Below are 20,622 nucleotides of genomic sequence, written 5' to 3' on the forward strand. Positions count from 1 at the left end.
CTGAAAATAGTCATTGTAAGGTGTGGAGAGTTAGCCCTTGACAGAGGACAGGCAGTTGGAGTAAAGTATAGTTTTTGACAGTAATGGGATAGCAAGTTCATAATAATAGGAGTGAAAATTTGACCAAGAAGGAATTCTCTACCACCTTCAAGGCGTTATTGAAGAGTGTCCCAACACTTCGGAAGCAGCCATCTGGCTTCTGTTTGCTTGCTAGCCACATCAGGGTTTGAGCCTGGACATTGTCATCAATATAGATGAAGTGACTAGCTTGTGCAAATGATTTGTACACAAAGGCAGTGAGCCTGCAGGGGAAAGATGAAGCTGTAAGATGAGCATTGGAAGTAGCTACAGAAAAATTCAGCCCTTCTATTCACACTAGGCCTAAGGACGAAGAGTTTCAGCCAACACGTTGTTGCTTGCTTTGTCTTCGTGCTCCTCCAGGAGAGGGCAGTTAAAGGGATAGTAGTAGCTAGATGGGACACAGGAAGGGTGTCCAGCAGACTCTGGGGCTGATCCTGGCTACAGAGCACTACAGTACTTTGGGTTTCATAGGAGACAGCAGGAGTGCAAATGAAAAAATTACCTGGGTCTTTAGAGATCACCTCTCTGCGCACTCCACCTGGCAGGGGGTGGAGAACCATTTTTCTTAGTACCTACAGGGTCCCAGTACTAGCCAGCTCTGTACATCTGATTTGGCTAGTAAACATGCCTTTTACCTGCACCATGTGAATTCAATGCAAATTAATCTCTGAGCCATTTCCACTCCTAGTCACTTACCAGGTGTTGCCTTCTTTATCTCTGGTGCCAAAGATGCTATAGGACCCATCAGGATGTTTGTATGACAGCTGCTTCTGATAGCCTGGAAAAACGTGAAGGAGTAGTTTTACCTAATTTAAAAAGCAAACCCTATCCTGTTTGCTATCACATTTATCTGAAACTACAGTGGGAGAGGATGTGGGGGAGCCCTGAGGGAGCTTAGATGGAAGCAAGGAGCATCTTGTCTTGCAGATACACTGAGTCACAGAATAGGCAGAGCTGTATCAGCTCTGTGCTCCAACTAACCTAACAGGATCAGGATACATGCTGTGCCTGGGTGGAAGAGGAGAAAGGGACTGAAGGAAAGAACCTCAAAGCAAACATGGCAGTCAAGTCTCAACAAAAATGATAAGGAAAGAAAAAGATAAAGCAAAGAGAGCAAATGTCTGGATCAGGGCAGTCCCGTGGGTCACTGAGCTGCGCTATAGCAGCAGTGCCATACTGCTAGGATAGCCATGCTGCTGCTTCTGTTCACTTGGATTCAATGGGAATTTCAGCATACACTGTAAGAGAAGCACAAAACTCACCACTCACTAAGTATCCGATGGCCTTGGATTTGACCTCCTCACTCAGCTGCCCTGTCTTGTTCAGATACTCCAGGACGTAGATATTGGGTGCAAACAGGACCATGTTCTGCTCCCCACAGCCAAATGGCATCTGGAGAAGTTGGTGCAGGTTCTGCATGGCAGTCCCCATGAAGTCGCCTAGGAAAGAGGTCATGGTTGTGGGATTAGCACAACTCATGGCCACCGAAATAAACAGTAATTTCCACTATGTAGGCAGAGTCAGGGAAAGCTTAGCTGGGGTTGCAAGCCTGTCTGGTACCACAGAGATTTCCAGCAAGTATGAAGCTCTCAGTGCTGAGTGACCTGTTCTGTTCTGCTTTGCAGTCAACAAAGAAATCCCTTTCCTGCCTCTCCTTACTTAGTTTAAACTGCCCACACCAGAAACACTACCTGGTTTAGTAACACATAAGGCAGATACTTCTTATAAGAAATGAAAGAAAACCTTCTGTTTCCAGAGGAGGGAAGGGGAACAGCCCAGAGATGCTGCAGTGAACCATGTATTGCAGAATTGACAACTAATGCTGAAAAGGGACACTGGTTGTGCAGATGTATCATAGACCATTTCTAAATTGCTGTTTCAGGAAAGATAGAGCAGACCTAGCAAGGGATTTCTGGAATGAGATGAAATTGCCAACATTATGAAGCGAACATGTTATGGCTAGTCAGGTAATCAGCTTCAGGTCTTTTCCAGGAAAAGACTGGAAAGATTCCACTAGCACCTCTGACTTGCAGGTGGGTGAGTGGAAAAAAGTCTTACAGGCATGAGTCTGGCAGACGTCATATCTCAGAACTGTGCTACTTCAGAGCAAAACATTCAAATGCAATAAATATAAACAAAAACGTGAAGAAGGATGTAACAAATATTTAGAAACTTATTTTCTCTGATGCAGCAAAAAGCATTGTTGGACAAGATAAGAACCAGTCTCTTTGCTTAAAAGTTTCCCACACAAAGACTGGAAACTCACATCTTGAATCCTGACAAAGCTTTCATTTTATATTTTTACATTTTCTTTCTTTCTATGTTTTTTTTTTTTTTTAATTTTAAATTTACCAACAGCAGAAAAGGAAGCTCTGGTTGATCCTTCCACCACATTTGTAGGTAGATCTAGAGGAACGTCTTGAATAACCACATCATCTGTGGAGAAAAATATTGAGTGGTGGTCATTTGTATAGGAACACTGGTTATAGCAGTGAAATGCTTCTGGTAGAAATTGCACAGTGCAAAACTGCACACAAGAGACAACAACAGAGAGAAACTCAGCTTTCTACAAGAACATGAAGTGAGAAGTGGGCACAGCAAAACTAAAATTGTGAAAAACAGATCAAATGGTGCAGCAACTGTCATTGCTGAACAGAAATTAGTTGAACAGGTTAAGGCTCATGCTCCCAGGCTGCAGTGGCTGTGAACTCTTCAGTGAGACACTGGGAAGAGCTGGTTGGTGAGGATCAGGGCTGCTTTTGTGCCTCTTTTAGACAGAGTTTTCAGGAAACTTTGGAAACTGTTTGCAGTCAGCACGGAGATGGTGTGGAAGGGAAAGTTACATTCCCTCTCCCATTCCCACTAGAAGTGGAAAGCTGCATGCTACAATTATCCTTGGAATAGAGGACAGCAGTCAGACATGAGTGCAAGAAATGCAGAATAGATTTTGCACAAAAAGGTAATCTTCCTTTGATAGCTCCATAGCAGCCTCCCTTTAGCATCTGAATGCTTTTGCCTGCAGCAGAGACACTACCTAAACGACGTGCACCAGATCACACAAGAAGTTCGTAGCAGGGAATTGAACTGTAAGCGCTCACACTAGCTGCCATTTGGGCACCTCTGGGGAAAAGGGGTGGGACAGTATCAACAAGCACTGCAGGAAAGAATGCAAACTCCAACCTTCCTTTCAGTCCCTTTCAGGACAGCAGTATATAAGACCCTTACCTTTTGTACAGATTAGGGAATTTAGGGTCTTTTCCCTTCTGATGCCTTCAGGCTGCATGGCGGTGGGAAGAAGAGACACATGCAGTGGATGAGAACAAAGCATGCAGAAGAAATGCAGTGACAAAAGAGCCACCCCCTGCCCCATCCTCCTACAGCATAAGACAGCTGGATTGAAGAGACAGTTTAGAGTTTCATACTTGATGTGGCTGCTACTAAACTGAGTTCCCATCAGGTGGAGTCTGTCATTTCCAGTTTCTACTCTGCATGAGGCAGATGTGCCTTTACCTACACCCACTGATCCTCATGGAAGAGGACATCAGGTATGAGTGGACTTGGTCTTAGATTGAAGGGCCAGACCCTGTCCCAACCAGATGAAGGTGGAGCTGAAACAGGAGCTCATTAGGGAACCTGAAAAACTTTTACTTGCTTTTGGTACTTTTGCCACATTTTTCTTTCCTCATGGAAGGGAGTATAGGGCAAATAGCAAGAGCTGTCAGCAGTACCTCAACCAACAGTGTTGTGATCAGGGTGTCCCTGTAGTCAATACTGATGTTCCTAGGTGCTTTGTCTCCACAAGCTCTGTCATCCTTGGTCTCTGCAGTAGTGCTGAATACTACATTACCTTAAACAGTAACAGAAAAGTAGAAAAAAAGGGACCTCTATCATGCAGAATGATGGCTAAAGTAAGAAATTTCATCTGATAATTAATATCTACAGATCTTAAGTAGTGCAGCGTAATGGATGGTCAGTCACTCTAGCTGAGACATAGGGGAAGAGAACTGATCTCTGTAAATAGGAATGATAAGAAAACTGTAGTTGTGGAGGAGCTCTTTGACCCAGACAGCTGGAAAGGCCAGTGGTAGAATAGTATTTCTCCAGGTTGGAAGATTAGGTTTTTAGGTGAGGTATAAATTGATTAGCATCAATCTCAGAACAGAGAATTAGGTAGATTCAAAGGCACTTACCAATTTCTTTAGGGAAAATATTCCAGACATAGGTTTTTCTTTGTCTGGCACATACACATCCATCGTCCTCTGAGGAGATGAGTTTGGCCTGATAATCACGGGAATCTGAGAGTGAAACATTAATCTGAGAACAGAAAGAGGAGTGTGATGGGATGAAGATTTTGTACCATAGGCAAATGGTGCTTTATTGTTAGAGGGTGGTGAGATAGTCTCTGTTTATGTCCAGTCTTAACAGCGTAGGGCAGATTTAAGGCCTGGGATAATGGGGATAAGTGAATCATTCAGCAGATGTAACCTTAACAGTATTACCTTCTCCTTCTCATGACACTCTCCATTGAGACATTAAATACCCTATGCCTACAGCTGATTCCTGATCAGGATATTGAGTTATGTTCAGTTGACCTGGTGATAATGGCTTTGAACTAACTTGCAAAGGAAACCACATATTAGTGCTTGTTCTTCTGTTGTTGTAGGAATACTTGAAAAACAAGGTTGAGAGTTAAAAGCCTCATTAATGGAGATCTTTTCTTCTAGGATGTTTAAAACCCTAGGCCTTTTTATTTTGTTAGTCAAACTGTTAACGGAGTTTGGAAAAAAACATTCCTAGATTGTCTTGATTTTTGCTCCTTTGGTGGTATCTCCTTGTGAGACTGGAGAGCTGATTTTCAGCATTCAAATGAAGCAGAAGAAATATAGACCCTACACCTGCCTCTTTTTTCCGGGTTTCTAGATACAGCATAAGAAACAGGAACCCAAACAGAAGATCCCTGGTTTAATTTCTTCAGGTGTCCCTTAAACCGTATGTAAGCTCCCTCCATGCAGAGCTGCAGTGGACCTGTAGTCTAGAGTCATTTTGCCTGGAAAGTACTGAATATTGAGAGTGTAGCCCCCCAGTCTCCGGGAGCAATAGAGCCTCTAGCTGGACAGATACTCTGTAAGGCAAGTACCAGACTTTTGTGCTCCCTGTTTTGGTGCTTTTGGGAACTTTTGCCCTGGAGAAGAAGGTTTTGCCTGCTCTCCTCTTCTTGCTCTTCCCACTTTCTTTTGATTGGCAAGCACAAGCCCTTCACTTCTTCACACTTTCACATATATCCCCAAAGAAAAGACCCCACTAAAACCACCAATGGCTTGCATGTCTGTGGATGGTGAATGATGCTCTTGTTTCCTTCCTCTATGGATCTCTAGAGACAGTCGTGTATACACCCATCCTAGTTACAGTTTACACAGATCTCCCTCTGCTTTGTAGTGGCTTAGGAGGACAAATCCAGTCAGGATAATCTATCATCAGATAGAATGAGCAGTACATCAGTCCAGAGCAGGGGCAGATCCAGTCATCTACACCAATATTTTTTTTTTTCAGACTACAAAGGCTGCAGCTTCTTTGGAGATGGGGTAAGTGTGGGCAGAAGTACACACCTTAATGCAGTGGTCAAGGTAGTTGAAGACATTGGCTCTAAGCAGGAAATCTTCTCCTCGGATGATAGAGTATGGCAAGGTCAAGTCCACAAAGAAAGGCTGGAAGGATGTCAGGGTGGCAGGCACAGACATACCAAATCCAGCCAACTCTTCCACACAGAACGCACTGGCCTTCCATTCGGTGATGGTGTCAGGGATGGTGTATGAGATGCTGGCTTTTCCAGTAGAGCTGATGGGAATGGATAAAGGATGAGTTTAGAAAGGGTAAGTTTCATATACCTTGCTTCTCAGGAGAGGCAATGTGTTTTGAAAATCATCACTACCCATATTCTGTCTGCAGAAATCCCACATCCAAGTCCCCCAGAACTTATAACCTACATCTTCTGAGAAAAGCCCATTTGAAAGTTCTGCCTATCATTTCCCTGAGTTTGGAAAGGAAAATCAGAATTCTTGTTTTGCAGACCCATATTTTAAATAGAGGTGTCCCTCTTCTTAGGAAGGGAATATGACCCATGGTACACACGATGGAGGAATTGATGTCTTTGGGGACAGGACCATTTTATCATTGAAAAGAGGAGGGCAGGTGATGTTTGAAAAAGCTAGGTCTTCCAGGCCAAAATGTAAGAAGAGGTGGCAAGGAATTGTTACCTTGCAGGACAGCAGGTGACATATTTCATAACTCTTGACAACAAGGCAAAGAGAGGGAAAAAACAGTACTCACTTAATTAGGACTATATCCCAAATCCAAGTTTCAGGGAAGAATTCCCGAATAGTCTCAAGGATGAGTTTCTCCCCACGTTCCTCTCTAGCAACTTCAGCTGGTAAGAAATGATGGGAATTTAGTCAAGCCTGGTTCATATGACAAAGACTCCCAGAAAGGACAGGTTTTACTATGCATGGGCCAGTAAGAATGACGGTTATGTTTACCCACTTCTTTCTAACTGAGGCCATTGGTAATGCCACACAAATATTATTTAATGTCACTAATTATCTCTGAGTTAGGTATAACCTGGTATCACAGAGAAAGAAAACATTACTTGAAGTGCTTTGGTCTCCAGATATAAGCACAAGACCTAGGGCTGGCTCTCAGGTCTCTTGGCTCTTAGATCTCTTTGCTGTCCACACTGTTGCACTGCCTTTTAAAACAAGCTTTGGTCAGGCAGAAAACGGTATCAACAGTGTTAGTTTTGTGTGACATGCTACTGATTGCCAGCACTTCCCAGCATGAAACTGAACGTGAATCAGAAATGTAGATCTAAAAGGCTTTTTTGGGCATTGGTCATTATCCTAAGCCATCTCATTCAGTGCTAGACCAGTAGTCAATATCAATACCAATGTAAGTCATGAGTACTGTCCAAGTCCATGTCACATAAATATCACTTAATTTAAGGAGAAAAATAAAATCTCTTTCCTGTCCCCTATATTACCTGATAATTTGGCATGGTGTGTAGAAGCCACGAATCCTGCATTCAAGAAATATGGCAGAGGCCTTACAGTCTCACTAGTACACAGAACTGGTTGCCGAACCTTTGAGTTGGTAAAAAATTTCATGCCCATATCCTGTAAAAAACGCATTTTGGTGTTAGCCATAACCTTACTGTAGCTGAGGTTTATTCCATTCCTCCCTTTTACCCTTTACTGCCTCTCCACCACAGAGATGCCCAGAGACATCTGTGCAGAGACTTGTGGGAGCTTTGTGCATGCTGGAAAATCACAGTAGACACCAGAGTCAATTGAGAATAGATGTCCATGAGGAGAGTTTGTCATTTGTGAGTTTTACTAACAGCGTCATTTGCAGAAATATCTAAAGTTACATAACTAAGTGGAAACTCACTTCAACAGATTTAAGTAATGTACAGGACATTTACCCTGAGGAACTGATATACATCTGGGCCTAATCCAGACATTACAGGTGTGTAATACAAGCCTTTGTGAAAGATATTGTCAGATGAGACACAGGGATCTTGGGGGTCATCTTCTAGATTAAGCCCATTGAAGATGTAGCCTTGAAAGTCTTGCAGGGGATGCAGGCTGTATACCTGTGAGGGGGAAGGAAACACAAAACCAGTGCCTGTGGAAAGATCAATTTTGACTACACCATCATGTGCTGCAAATCACCAGAGCTGAGATGTTGGCCTGTTTGAAACAATTATCTGTTTCCTGGATTGAAAACTGTCTGAACGGCTGGACCCAGAGGGTGGTGATCAGTGGCACAAAGTCTAGCTGGAAGCTAGTTACTAGTGTGTACTAGTGGTGTACCCCAGGGGTCAATGCTGGGTCCAATCCTGTTCAACATCTTCAGTAATGATCCAGATGATGGGCCAGAGTGTACCCTCACCAACTTTGTTGATGACACAAAAGTTGAAGGAGTGCCTGATACACCAGAGGGTCATGCTGCCAGAGACTAGTCAGTGGTTAAACCAAACCCCACATGAGAAAGGATGTCCAAATATAAGAAACAAAAGCTGTGTATTGCCTGTTCTAGATGGTTTATGACTAACACGAGCAAAAAGTGGAAGAAGTCTAACACAGTCTAACAGTCTCGAGTGAAGAGACACAGTAACCGAGGAGGAGGAAGAAGCAGGGCCACAGTGGAAGGAAACAATGCATTTATCTGGGCAGCTTACCATTTCTGCAGACAGTTCTGTCTCTGACTTCAGGAGCAGCACACTCTGATCCACTGCCCTCACAGCACAGAAGGAATTGGCAGCAGCTTCAATGCTTAAACTGACATTGGAAGCTGCACGCATCTGTTTTTCAGAGAATTGCAACTGGACCTGAAATTTATCAATGAGATGTTGGTATGGCTAATCCCTACTGCTCGGGGGTGCTCTGGATGTGTGTGTGAATGGAGGGTGAGAAGGAGAGTAGAAGGCTCCTCTGTTAAAGCACAGATAGTCTGCCTGGAGAAGGATGTCTGGTCTCACCTGTCTCTATTGACCAGGCCTCCGCTATAATGGGCACTTAGGCAATAAGCACATTTGGACTCCTGTGATAGCTTAAATGAAGCCTAACTCATGTGATTTAAAATAAAGTGTGATTCTGTTGCTGCTATTCTCAGATCAAATCTTATTATGACACAGACTGCATGTAATAAGCACTACCATGAGTAAATCATATTTTCACTAGGTCCACGGCCCACCTTAAGGAAATATAGAACAGATTCTGTTTTGAGTATTCAGAGGCAAAATCTACTTCACACTTTTGTTAGGTAAGAGGGAAAAGTAGGAAGGGAAGACTATATCAGGTAAATGGAAACATTTTACTTTTAACTTCATTTGTTTTGTCTTCTCTCAATGTTTCATGTTTTTTAGCTGAAAATTAGAAAAATCAGAAGAACTGAAGATTAGAAAGATCTTAAAGGTGAAATCTGATTTCAAAATAATAAATCAAAATGTTTAGTGGAGAAAACGTGAAGGAAAACTTAAACCCCAGATTGTTATTTTTGCTTTCTTTTCTATATATATTTAGTTTTGGTAAACACAAATTGCATTTTTCAACAAAAAACTGTAAAGAAACAGGTCAAATAATGAAGTGGGATAAGACTAAAGTGTGTTTGCTATGCTAAAGAACAGACAGTCTAAACTAAATAAGACACTAATATAATTCAAGAGAAGCAGGAACCATTTGGGGGTAGTGTGGGCTTCCTAAAAAGCAGTTCTTAATCTTAAAAGAGGATTTACCTTTTGATGATAATGCCAGGACGTGGAAGTAGAGGATCATATAAGAAAAAAGGGGAAAAAGGAGAATGAAGGGACTAATGCTGAGAGAATTGGACAGAAACAAGAAATACAACTGGAAATTTGTTGTGAATGTGTGTGCAAAGAATTTGTATTTATCTGACAGCAGGTAAGACTTGCTGTATCTTAGTACCTCTCACCTTGTTTTTGAAACACTTCTCAACTGGAAACCGGACACTGTCTGCCACCAGCTCCTTGGCAGGGTGTAAGGTATATACCAGCAACCGAAGGGCTGGAGCCATTTTCTCATTGACTGCTAATGGGATGGTGAAAGTGCCATTTTGGACTGTTAAAACAGAGAAAGGGACCAATAAGGAGAGGAGTGGAAAGTTCTGCTGTAGTAGTAGCTGTCTTCAACTGGCATAGAGCTGTTCCAGTCAGTGGAGCAATCTGTAATTAGACAATAAACTGAAAAATCCTGGATTTGCCAGGAGATGACATGCCTGGGTTTAGACCCAGCTGCTCTCAGATTTATTGTGGGTTTGAACATGTGGCCAGGTTCAGATAGTCCCCTCAGTCAGACTCTCTGCATTCCCTACTTTATCCTTCAGCAAAATCTTTACAGGACACTACTTCCTGACTCATATCAAATTAATTATTTGCTGGACTAAATCTGACTTTATAGTGATCTTAGTGGTAGTGCTAGTATCATGCATCCATGCGTGGCCAGGGAGAGGTTCAGCCCTCCCAATAGCTGCTGTATACATCCAGGAAGCCTTGCCTTGGTCCTCATTTCAACCATCCCTTTTTTTTTAATTTTTATTTTTAATGCAGGAGCATGGATTGGCAACTTAACTTACCAGCTTGGATATTAACTTTCATTTCCCCTGTGAGGACAATCTTGCCTTTTGCCATGCCCTGTGCAGAGGAGAGCAATACATTATGAGTTGGTAGAGGTTGGAGCAAGAAACCGGCATTCAAGTTCAGTGTACATCGACGAGGCATATATATTGAGATGGCTTCAAATGCTTAAACATCAGTATTAGGGCGTGCTGGATTCTGCCACTGCTGCTGCTACTGCTGGGGCCCTTGTCACAGATCAGGAAGCAGAAGGAGAAGGAAGGGAAAGGGGAGGCAGAGAATACTATAAAGATTTTCTTGGAGGGAAGGGACAAGAACCCTGGACCAAGACAATATGAAGGTGGTTCCTTACTATGAAATAGAGTAACATGGCCACAAATAGGCGGCGTTTTTCCTGAGAGAGTAGTTTTGCCAAACCAAGTCAGTGCTGTTTCTCTCCTTGGGTTGTTGGCCATTGTGCTGGCTGGTAATCCAAAAGCTGGAAGAGCAGTCACTGCTGTAACTGCTGTGGAAGGACTCCCAGAGAGCTGCCTGGTCAAGCCCTTTCAGCAAACCATACAACAACCCCACACTCACCACATAGTAGAAATTAATGATGTTGATGCTCTTGTATCCTTCTGTTTTCAAGACATAGTGCACAGTGATCATCCTCTTCTGCCCACAGCTCAGATCTTTCCACAAAGGCTCAATCCTCACAAAACTGCTAGTCCAAGAGTAGAAGCGCTGGATGGACAGAGATGCATCAGGGTAGGAAGGCTCTATCCAACCTTCAGAGTGGCACTGGTCACTGGTTTTATAAGTCGCCTGATCACAAGAGGGAGTGGGGAAGAAAAGGAAAACAAACATATGTCACTAGGGAAATCATTATCACATACTGACATCAGAATGATTAGTTCACAAAATGCACATATTTAAGAACTGCATCTAAAATCAAACTGGTCAGGAAAAAGCAGCACAGTGGTCTCGCAGCCTTGCAGCAAGACATTACATTGCAACAACTCAGGTGTTTCCTTTGCTTCTTTTATAGTAATTATTGAGAGCTCTAGAACATGAAATAAGCCAGAGAAAGCACATTTTTATTATCAAACTTCAAACCTCATCCCATCTTTTTTTGGGGTTCAGTTTGAGAGCAGCCATCTCTCTCTGTCTCAATTCACCCTTGTTTTGTACTTACTTTCAGACTGATCTCAGGATCAAACATTTCAGATGTGTCAATGCTAAACTCTGCAACACCATTATCATCAGTGGTGAAGTTGTCTGTGTTCTTGTTATTGACAAATAGCTGAATAACCTCATTGGAAATAGGAGAGTTGTCTTTGTCTACCAACTTGATCTGTAGAAGAGAATTCAAGATGTGTTCGGCACGTTATGTTTCTCTAGGTAGCTACTAACATTTTGTACTCCTTTGCTCTCCACACAGCAGAAGTGCTTTTTCTTCTCCCTTCAAAGCAACACTTAAGAACTGAAACATCTCTCTTCACTTTTTGGCAGCTATCTCAGCTATCTTATAAGATTTGGAGCAGGAACTTCTTCAGCACCTGCTACATCACTGATGATGTCCTTTTATGGAGCAAGTACTTCTTGTCTCATCTCCTTCCTGGCTGGTCCCTTCTGACTACACATTTCCAGTTTAAAGATACACTTCCTTTCCTCCATTTTCTCCTTTCTTAGTCTTGAGAGTCTGCTACTGATACTTTCAGTGTCTGAAGGCCTGATTTCCGATTCTGTCCCCACTGTCTCTGCTGTTTATGTGTTATACAAACAAAAAATAACAGACACCATTAGGTAAATTCTAGGTTGCTAGAACTGAGCATTCATTTTGAGTTTTTTCCAGAAAAGCTTTTTCTCAAAAAAAGATGGCAGAAGTACTAATATATTAAATACAAGCTTAGGAGACTGACTGTCCTCACTGTCCAGAACCAGCATGGAGACGACCACTGAAACAAGAAAACCAATAGAGATCTAGAAGTATTCAGGTGGATGTTGACTTCAGTGGGACTGAATGCAACAAAAGTGAAGGTATGCAACATATGGCCAGCAAGAGTTGTTTCATAGTGCAGGGAAGGACCGTGAATGGCAAGTGATGGCATCAGGACAGGGACTGAGATCAGTGGCTTCCAGACAGTAGTTCCCCTGATGTGACCCTGTCAGGGGTGGGTGGGGTGGGGGGCAGGTTTGCACAAAAGCAAAGAAGCTCTCCGAGGCCAACAGGAGCAGCTTTGCCTCTGAGATGTGACATACCAGTCTCCTACCATGTGTGTCTCAGAATGTTTAACCTCTAGTGTGTGTGAGAATGCCTGTGTTTGAGGACTTCACTGTGGTGCATCAGCCCAGGGAGCCTGCTGACCCTCATCCTCCAGTAAGGGGTGGTAAGGTGCGCAGCAATCTAAGAACAGAGTGGGGACCAAGTAAGAAAGTTATATAGACATCTTCCAGAGAGGGGGAAAAATAATCATTGAAAGACAATCTCTTATCTGTTTTCAGTGCTACAGGTAAGATGTCCCCTTGTGCTTTCCTCACTGAAGAAAGCTGAACTGGAGGAAAGAGAGACATTTACTCTGTCTACCCTTTAAACCACTGACAGAGGTATGTGGGATTTGTCATAGAAGACAAAATCGTGAAAAAGCTCTTTGAGACAGAAATATTGTTATTTCCTTTTTTTTTTTTTTAAATACATTTCACTCTTTCTTCCCTCATCCCTCATGTTTTTATTCCTCTCTGGCTGGCATATAATGGTCAATTCTGAAGGGAGGGTCAGTGATTTATATCAAGCTTAGAATGTAAGTTAGAAAAATGCTGGTTAATGGAACGTTTTGATTCAAAGTATTTCTGGCAGAATGAAACTCAGGATAAACTAATACTCTTCAGCATTCAGAATTACCAGTTGGACACTCTATGTAAAGAAAGAAGCTTGGGGAGAATACCCCCTGCCCCAAACAGTCCCCCAAATGTTTTCATCACTGTTGTCATGAGATTGCCTGACAGTCATCTTCACCATAATCTCTCTATGCCCTTGCTTACCTGTCCAAAGTAAGGAATTCCTCTTCTGTAGTGGTGATCCATGTTCTCAAACTGTATACTGCTCACTACCCGAGTTATGGAAATAGACTGAGTAGCTGTAAGTTGCAGGCCTGTAAGACATGTCCAGAGTCATGAGAAGATATACGTTGCCGTGCATATAATTTCATCAGCATCAGCGTTTGCCTGGAGGTGGTCGCTTTGCTTATAAAAATAGATCTTCAGGAAGACATCCTTGTACTCAGCAGGCAGAGGGTGAATATCTTATACTCTGTTGCTGCTTCTGACTGTCTAGAAGGGATTACCTGTTCCTTTCTCTGTGACAATGCCTTTCACATCAAGATTCCTCGTGTAACCAATGCGATTTAGCTCAAAGATGTTGGAGCTGAAAACTTGGGAGAGACAGCCCTCTGTCTCCAGCTGGAAAGGGAAGAAAACAAATCTTGTTACCAAGGACCACAGATTTCAAAGGATGCTGGCAATACACAGGACCCGTCTTTAGTGAGTGAAGTCTTTTCCTGCTACTTTTATCATGATTTGTACAGGACTGATGGAGACATCATTGCCTACACTTTTCAGATAGGAAACTGAGGACCATTTCAGTCCTTCTTCAGGCCTGTAGGAAAACAAGAAAAGAAATGAGGTGCCCTGAGTTCCTAACTAGTGATCTAAACAAATAGATGAGTAGAGTGAAGTGAGGCATCAAGGAGAGAAAGAACAGTGTGATGAGCAAAGGGATAGAAGCAAGAACACAGGAGAGAGGACAAGCACAAAGTCGAATACCAATTACGTATCATACATCTTTGGTAAATGATTGACAAACTGGGCTTTTCTTGCATCTCCCGTAAGAATCAAAATCCCTGCACACGCTGAGCTGCACTTCCCCTTCAACAGGCTGGCCATAGGTGTACCTAGGGGAAGAGGAAATAGGTCCATGAACTGATGCTTGAAAAATTAGCTTAAACTAACATACGCAGAAATAGACCCAGGATGAGCAGTGAGTTTGGAAGCCAGAGAATGGAATAGTTTCAGAGGCTTTTTCCTAACTCTTCTGCTGTTACAAAAGGATAATGCAACTCAGAAGTTGAAATGAGTTCTATTTCACCCCTAAACCCGTGAACCAAAACCACACCTTAAATATAAAAATGAATACCTGTATAAGCATGATGGACAGACATGGCTACTGACCAAATTATGACTGTGGCTTCCACTTTTCAGCTTAGGCTGGAGTTCTAGACTCACTGAAATCAAGGCAGAACTCCTCATATCTGCAAGGGGATCAGGATTTCAACCCTGGATTCTAAATTATAAGATATTGGTATTAGAGTAAGCAAGGTCCTTCTGAAGGACTAAGCTTGAAGGGGGAGTTAAAGACCCTAAGACCCCTGCTAGAATTGAACGGTGCTCTGCTGTATGAAGATCTCCCTCTGAAGTGTGTTATTGGGAGTGGACATGTCTTACTTTAGCTAGGGACATCTCGAGACTTATTCAACCCACCAAACACCAGACGGAAGACAACACTCATACAATAAAATGAGATGATCTCACAAGTAAATGAAAGCTCCAACCACCAAGTCAGCCCTGACCAACCTCTTCTGAGGCCCTGTTTATGTCTCTTCTCTAAGCCCTGTCTCTATGCCCTGTCCTTGTGAAGTTCTTACTCTTCAGCATATTTCCTAACCACTCTGCACCTGGTACTTACACTCCACAGACTTTCACTGTGAACTCTGATTCCAGGACTGTAAGGCTTTCTGGTGCAGTGATTGTGACATCAAATTTTGGCAACACTAAGACAAAGAATATAAAGACAAAGAACTAGCACATTATCAAATGGCAGACCCTCCTGAGATGAAAGAAAAAAATGTCACAGATGGAATGGAATCACAAAACTGGGGTACCAAAATTGTCAAGAAGCGGCCTGACCTGTGAAGGTTCTTTCAAGTATTTCTATACAGTTTTGAAGAGAATTCAGGACTTCTGAGGTAAATCCTGTGATGTCTAGATGCCTTACAGAGCTTTGGCAAGAAAGTTATACAGATTATTTTCCTGTCTGAATCTGTGCAAAATGATTAATTTCTCTTCTTTGGCTTTTTGCTGTTCTTTTTTTCCCTCTCTAGTTCTTAATGGCAACTCATTGAAGCTGCATTTGCCAGGAAGCTGTTTGAGGTTTTAGCAATCAAATGGGTTGATTGATAGGGGCTCATCTCTAATAATGTTTCCTACTGTGATTAAAAACAACCGGTGGCATTTACCATATTTCTCTACAAGGAATGAGTGATTTGTTTTATCCCCTGACTTCTTTGCTACAATAATTTTGTAATTCCCCAGGATAGGCTCTTCAGTTAGCGGGAATTCAATCTGGATAATATTCATCTCCGATGTCACATTTTGCCACTGAAAGATCCTGTTGCCCTGTGGATCCTGAAGAAAAGAAGAGTTTGTTTGCCTTGGAAATCTTTTGCTATGCGTACACAAAACCAGAAACACAAAAGAAAAGAGGGCAAGTTACTTGAACTCATTGGGGAAGTTGCTTAATGCATGTGCATTGGGGTAAATTATGCCTTAGTACTCTGATTATTAACGTTGCTAGATTCTCCTCTGTTGATCTCAGATTTAGGCATCCTCTGCCAGCCTAGGTGTTAGTCTCAGTCATCAGGGGAAGATGCACAGTACTTTCTTCCCTGCTCTTTAGTATATGTTGCTCTAGTTTTATATCCAGGAGGGAGAGAGAGAAAGAAAAGCCCTTCTTTGTGCTCCCCCTTTGGCCAAGCTTATCCCATACAAATCTTGGTCTTTAGCAACCCCAGCTTTTTGCAGTTGCTGAAAGAAGGAAGGAAGCATTTCTTCTGCATTCATTGAGGTGTCATTTGCCTCCAAGAATATTTTATGCTAGATAGACTAAATAAAACTCATTCACGCTATTTCCTTGAACTGTCTAAAGTGCTGACTGCAGAAGAACCAAATACATATGTTTCACTGCAAACAAAATAAAGTCACCCGACTTCACGGTATAACATGAAAACTTGTAAGAATGCTGTCTAGACATGAATGGTGAATGCTATTTTAAAAACCACCACAAAATGCCATGGAAGTGCTAACATTGCTAGAAATTGTATCCACAGCCTGCATTTGTTCATAGTTTTCAGCAGCATTTGAATTATGAAAAAATATACCCCAAAATAAGTGAGTAAGCTGGAGGAGGTGATGGGAGTTAAAGGCAGGCATAAGAACAGTACAGCTTTTACTGAGATGAATATAGGTATGCTATCCATGTTAGCAAAGCTTGGACAGCATCCTAGGATTTTATGAAGTTTCTGCTTATTTCTGCCAGTGTACTCAGGAGCAGGATTTGGCTGTGTGTGGACACATGCAAACTGATGTAAGCACATGTGCCCTAGATTTTACCTTTATATGCATAAAACAGTACAAAGAGAAAAAAAACCATCTTACCTGAATGGCAATCAAGGGGTACTGAAAGAGGAAGAAACAAAGGGCAAAAAGAGATTAGGTGGCTGAACAAACACAAATTAAGTTTCCCCAGGACTGTAAGAAACATTTAACCAATAATCAGTATAATACCAGTAATCAGAGATTTTTATATCTTATTTTGATCGGTTTAATAGCAGTTTTACTTCAAGCAGAGGATAGTGTAAAGGGAAGAGATGAAATGAGAATGTTGGGGCAGTTTCTGATCATACTGGATTTAGTGCAATCCCAGAGCGGCTGAGTAAGTTATAGAGGTGCAGGTTAACTGTGATTTGGGCTTCTTATATCCCACTCTGCTAAGTAGCACCACAAGAGAAGAGGCCAGTGAAGACCCCTCTGTCTCTTGGCTTATGTACTATGAGCAAGAAGGCAGCTTGCTGGAAATGAAAAAAGAGTCTCTTATGAGGTAAACAATTGTGGTAACAATTTTCAGTTTCATTTCCCCATTTCTAAAATGTGCAAAGTACTAGGTGGATGACTTGCCAATTTTTGCAAACAATTGCTGAGCAGTAATAGCGGGAGACTGAAGAGTGGGCTTTCTGGTCAGAGCTAAAATAATGTCTGCATCAGCAAAGTGGAGGGTTTTTTGAGACTCTTTCCCAGCAGTAGCAGGAGGTGGTGTGTCAGGAATCCAACCTGCTACACAGTTGCACTCTTCCACGTTATTCCAACATAAGGGTGGATTACAACATGTGGCTAGGAAATCATGTTAATTCTTTGCCATTTAGTCTCTGCAATATCTCATTTTATCCACAGAAACTGTTTATTTAAATTTTGAGAAGAGGTTGTCTCCCAGCAATTTTAAATACAGGGGAGTATTTCTGGCTACTCACCATCTCCTGAACAGGTTTAAAATTGAAATCCAGAGCAACAACACGAAACATCACTGGAAAGACAAGGAACAGCGTGTTAGCATTAACTGCAGTTTATTCAGCTGAGCACAATGTTTTGCATTCATCAGTCCTACTTCGCAGGATGCAGGTAATAAAATGCATCTGAAGGCAAAAGAATCCTACACCGACTTTGCCAAGGGGACTTTTCCCCAGCATCGAGTTCTCACACTCTTTCATCAAAGTTTGCTTAACTTCAGAGAAAGGGGATGACTAGATGAATAAGAACTGCTGTGCAGGTCAGGCAGTCTCAAGTGACAATCATAATTCTTTCAGTGGCTGTCTGCATGTTGTAGGCAAATTTGTTCCTCTTCATTTCCCCATCTCTAAAGCAGGGTGAGCTTTGAACATGTGAAAGTTACAAACATTAACAGAACTAGGTGAAGTGCCAGTTTTTCCTAATGCAGTGTAATTCTTGTTAGTTCTGTTTGTTTTCAACTTGTGCATGTCTTTGCCTTACTTTCTTTTTTCTTTACAAGAGAAAAAACTGAAAGGAGAATGATGAATTACTGTACAAAGGAAAACACAAAAACATTTCAAAACTGCCCCTACAAAGTATTACCTTTACATCATCTACTGCTTCCCCACCTTCTCAACTCAAAACCAAAAGCAATCTGACAAACAATCAAGCCATGTTTGTGGGACACCTTAGTGGCACCAAATTCTGATTGGTAAGCTTTCCTTCATGCTATGTATTTATGTAGATATAAGTAGATAGCCTAAATAAAGTATAACTGATCCAGTCTAATTGCTGTGTTATTTGGCTGACCTCTGGAAAGAAGTATTCTCGTAGTGTTTCCTACAGTGTTCTAGCTCTGTGCTAGAACCCTTAATGCCTAGAAGTGAATTAAGGAATAGATCTGGATAAATGGTTCTTTGCTTACATGGAGCTGTGTTCAATGGCTAGATGAGAAGTATGGGTAGGAGAATAGCGTAAGTGTAGGAAAAACAACAACATGAAAATATAAATTCCAAAACCATAAGAACGCAGAAGGTAAATAGCATGATTTTGTCTTTAAGAACTTATAATTCGTTTTAAAATAATGGATTTGACTCTGGGTCTTTAGACTGTCTTTGATGGTGACCAGCATCACAGACAGAAGACTGTGGGAGCAATGTTTCATGCCAGAGTGATCTGATCACCTCTTTCCACTATCTTGGCCTGCCAACAGTAGTGAAACAGCATCAGTAAAAGCTCCCCTTTTCTTGCAGCTGGGAGGAAAGGACAAAGAAAATAATAGAGGCCATAGGATGACAGTCTTCTGCTGTCCTGAAGATGACTTTCTGAGCTCCATAGCAAATACTTGTAATGGCTTTAAGAGAAACTCTGAAGAAACTGCCTAGTCTGTAGCTCAGTCTGAAAAACTCCTGGCAGAGGAATTCTATCTGAAGGAATTGCTTCCTAAGGCACATGTCATAAATTAAATAGATATTCACCACTTTGTCCTGGTTTGTAGGTGGGTTTGTCTGTCTGCACGAAGACAATGCTCTCTGTGTTCCAGATCATCACCGACCGCCGCTGTTCTAGGCTGACTGTAGTGCCCTTGGCAGAGAAGGAAATGAAAGCCAGTGGGGCAGAACTGGCAGGAGGAATCTGTAAGGAAAGAGAAAGACAAGGGGAGGTTGCTAGTCTGGAAGTCAATTGCTCCAGGTCCTGTTGAACAGCTACACCTGTGGCCTGGGTTCCTACAAGGAGACACCTGTCTCATTTTCATCACCTCTCTTGGACCTCTCTTATTTCTTATGTCTATTGAAAATGCCTCCTTGTCTGTTACTACATATCTCTCCTCTGCTTCCTTTTTCCTTCAATAAGTCTTGTTTCTTCCATCGCTTGATCCTCTCCTGTGTTCTTTGCTCTAATTTTCTTGTCCCTCCTTACATTTCTTTTCCATTTGGACATAAATTACAATTAATTTACCGTGAAGTTGAAGCACTGTAGACCATTGCTTGCTGTCATGGTTTTCTCAAAAATAGTGGTGTTACAAGCACCATATTCTAGGATGACTCTGATGGATATTGTCTCATTGAGGTGAAGGAACTGCAGGCAAACCTGACCTGGAGAGTCAGTCTGGAGGACAGCAGGCACCATCAGGACATACTGCCTGTGAGATCCAAATATCAAAGTGATGACATCATAGAGAAAAGAGAAACAGCCTCAACAGAATGAAACAAATACAAAGTATTGTTATTGTTCAGTACCTGCTGATTAGTTTGCATTAAACATAGGACACTCTGCCAGTGCCCCTCACTTCCGCCCTGCAGCTCCCAACTAACCCAGCCCTGGGTTCCCCACACAGCTCTACTAGCACTCCTACCTCTTGCCCTTTTGCCCTTTATCTGAGTCCTGGACCCACCTGCTTTTAGCAAAGCACATTGCTGTTGCTGCTATTGTCTTTCTGAACACACACATCAACTTCTGTGGAGGTTCCACAATAGGCAGAAGGTCTGCTCCCTGTTAAAGGAGAACCATTCACCTGCCAACCACATTCCAGTTTAACTTAGCTCTCCAGATAGCAGAGGTGAGTCATGGCACTAGTTAAAATTCAAAGTAGTGGCACTAATTAACAGTGTCTTTAAAGCCTTATTATGAATACTATTAGTAATAATATGGTAGTTCTTACGGCTCAGGTTCCTTTGCAGCTGTTACATGCAGGAGAAGAATAGCCAAAAGAAACTTCAGCCACATTTTTCTCACTGGGAGACAGAAGAAAGAGATAAGCTTTCTTCCCAAGAAACTATTCATTGCCTGCTAGTTTAACAACTCTGCAACATTCCTTACCCAGCACTCCAGAGGAAAGGAGTCAGCCCTTCAACTCCTCCCTGGCTGCTTCCCTAGATGTTAGTGCCTTTATAATTGCAGCAAGGGGTGGAGATCCCAGTGTATCCTACTGCTTGCAAGAACCTCCCCTATCCCTACCTACTGCAGCTTTAACCAACCCACTGTCTTCAGACTGTAACACTTCACTGCAGTTCTCTGAACATCTGCACAAAACATCTAGT

General features: G+C 42.2%; 1 protein-coding gene across 1 annotated transcript in view; it reads right to left on the reverse strand.

Moving 5' to 3' along the window:
- Positions 1 to 20,365, reverse strand: part of LOC142065020 (ovostatin-like) — a 26,754-nt gene extending 6,389 nt beyond the window's left edge. Inside the window, exons 1-26 of the mRNA XM_075110738.1 lie at positions 20,244 to 20,365; positions 19,541 to 19,724; positions 19,060 to 19,216; positions 17,566 to 17,618; positions 16,697 to 16,717; positions 15,499 to 15,667; positions 14,949 to 15,033; positions 14,046 to 14,157; positions 13,552 to 13,666; positions 13,250 to 13,359; positions 11,403 to 11,561; positions 10,805 to 11,032; positions 10,228 to 10,285; positions 9,568 to 9,713; positions 8,315 to 8,464; positions 7,556 to 7,726; positions 7,115 to 7,247; positions 6,409 to 6,505; positions 5,688 to 5,916; positions 4,272 to 4,395; positions 3,810 to 3,928; positions 3,307 to 3,358; positions 2,434 to 2,517; positions 1,344 to 1,520; positions 778 to 859; positions 146 to 302 (exon numbers count right to left, since the gene is read on the reverse strand). Coding sequence (XP_074966839.1) covers positions 146 to 302; positions 778 to 859; positions 1,344 to 1,520; positions 2,434 to 2,517; positions 3,307 to 3,358; positions 3,810 to 3,928; positions 4,272 to 4,395; positions 5,688 to 5,916; positions 6,409 to 6,505; positions 7,115 to 7,247; positions 7,556 to 7,726; positions 8,315 to 8,464; positions 9,568 to 9,713; positions 10,228 to 10,285; positions 10,805 to 11,032; positions 11,403 to 11,561; positions 13,250 to 13,359; positions 13,552 to 13,666; positions 14,046 to 14,157; positions 14,949 to 15,033; positions 15,499 to 15,667; positions 16,697 to 16,717; positions 17,566 to 17,618; positions 19,060 to 19,216; positions 19,541 to 19,724; positions 20,244 to 20,365 — 3,294 coding nt within the window. The remainder of the gene's footprint in view (positions 1 to 145; positions 303 to 777; positions 860 to 1,343; positions 1,521 to 2,433; positions 2,518 to 3,306; positions 3,359 to 3,809; positions 3,929 to 4,271; positions 4,396 to 5,687; positions 5,917 to 6,408; positions 6,506 to 7,114; positions 7,248 to 7,555; positions 7,727 to 8,314; positions 8,465 to 9,567; positions 9,714 to 10,227; positions 10,286 to 10,804; positions 11,033 to 11,402; positions 11,562 to 13,249; positions 13,360 to 13,551; positions 13,667 to 14,045; positions 14,158 to 14,948; positions 15,034 to 15,498; positions 15,668 to 16,696; positions 16,718 to 17,565; positions 17,619 to 19,059; positions 19,217 to 19,540; positions 19,725 to 20,243) is intronic.
- Positions 20,366 to 20,622: the final 257 nt, after the last annotated feature.

This window comes from Phalacrocorax aristotelis, chromosome 1 (assembly GCF_949628215.1).
Source record: "Phalacrocorax aristotelis chromosome 1, bGulAri2.1, whole genome shotgun sequence".
Classification (NCBI taxonomy): domain Eukaryota; kingdom Metazoa; phylum Chordata; class Aves; order Suliformes; family Phalacrocoracidae; genus Phalacrocorax; species Phalacrocorax aristotelis.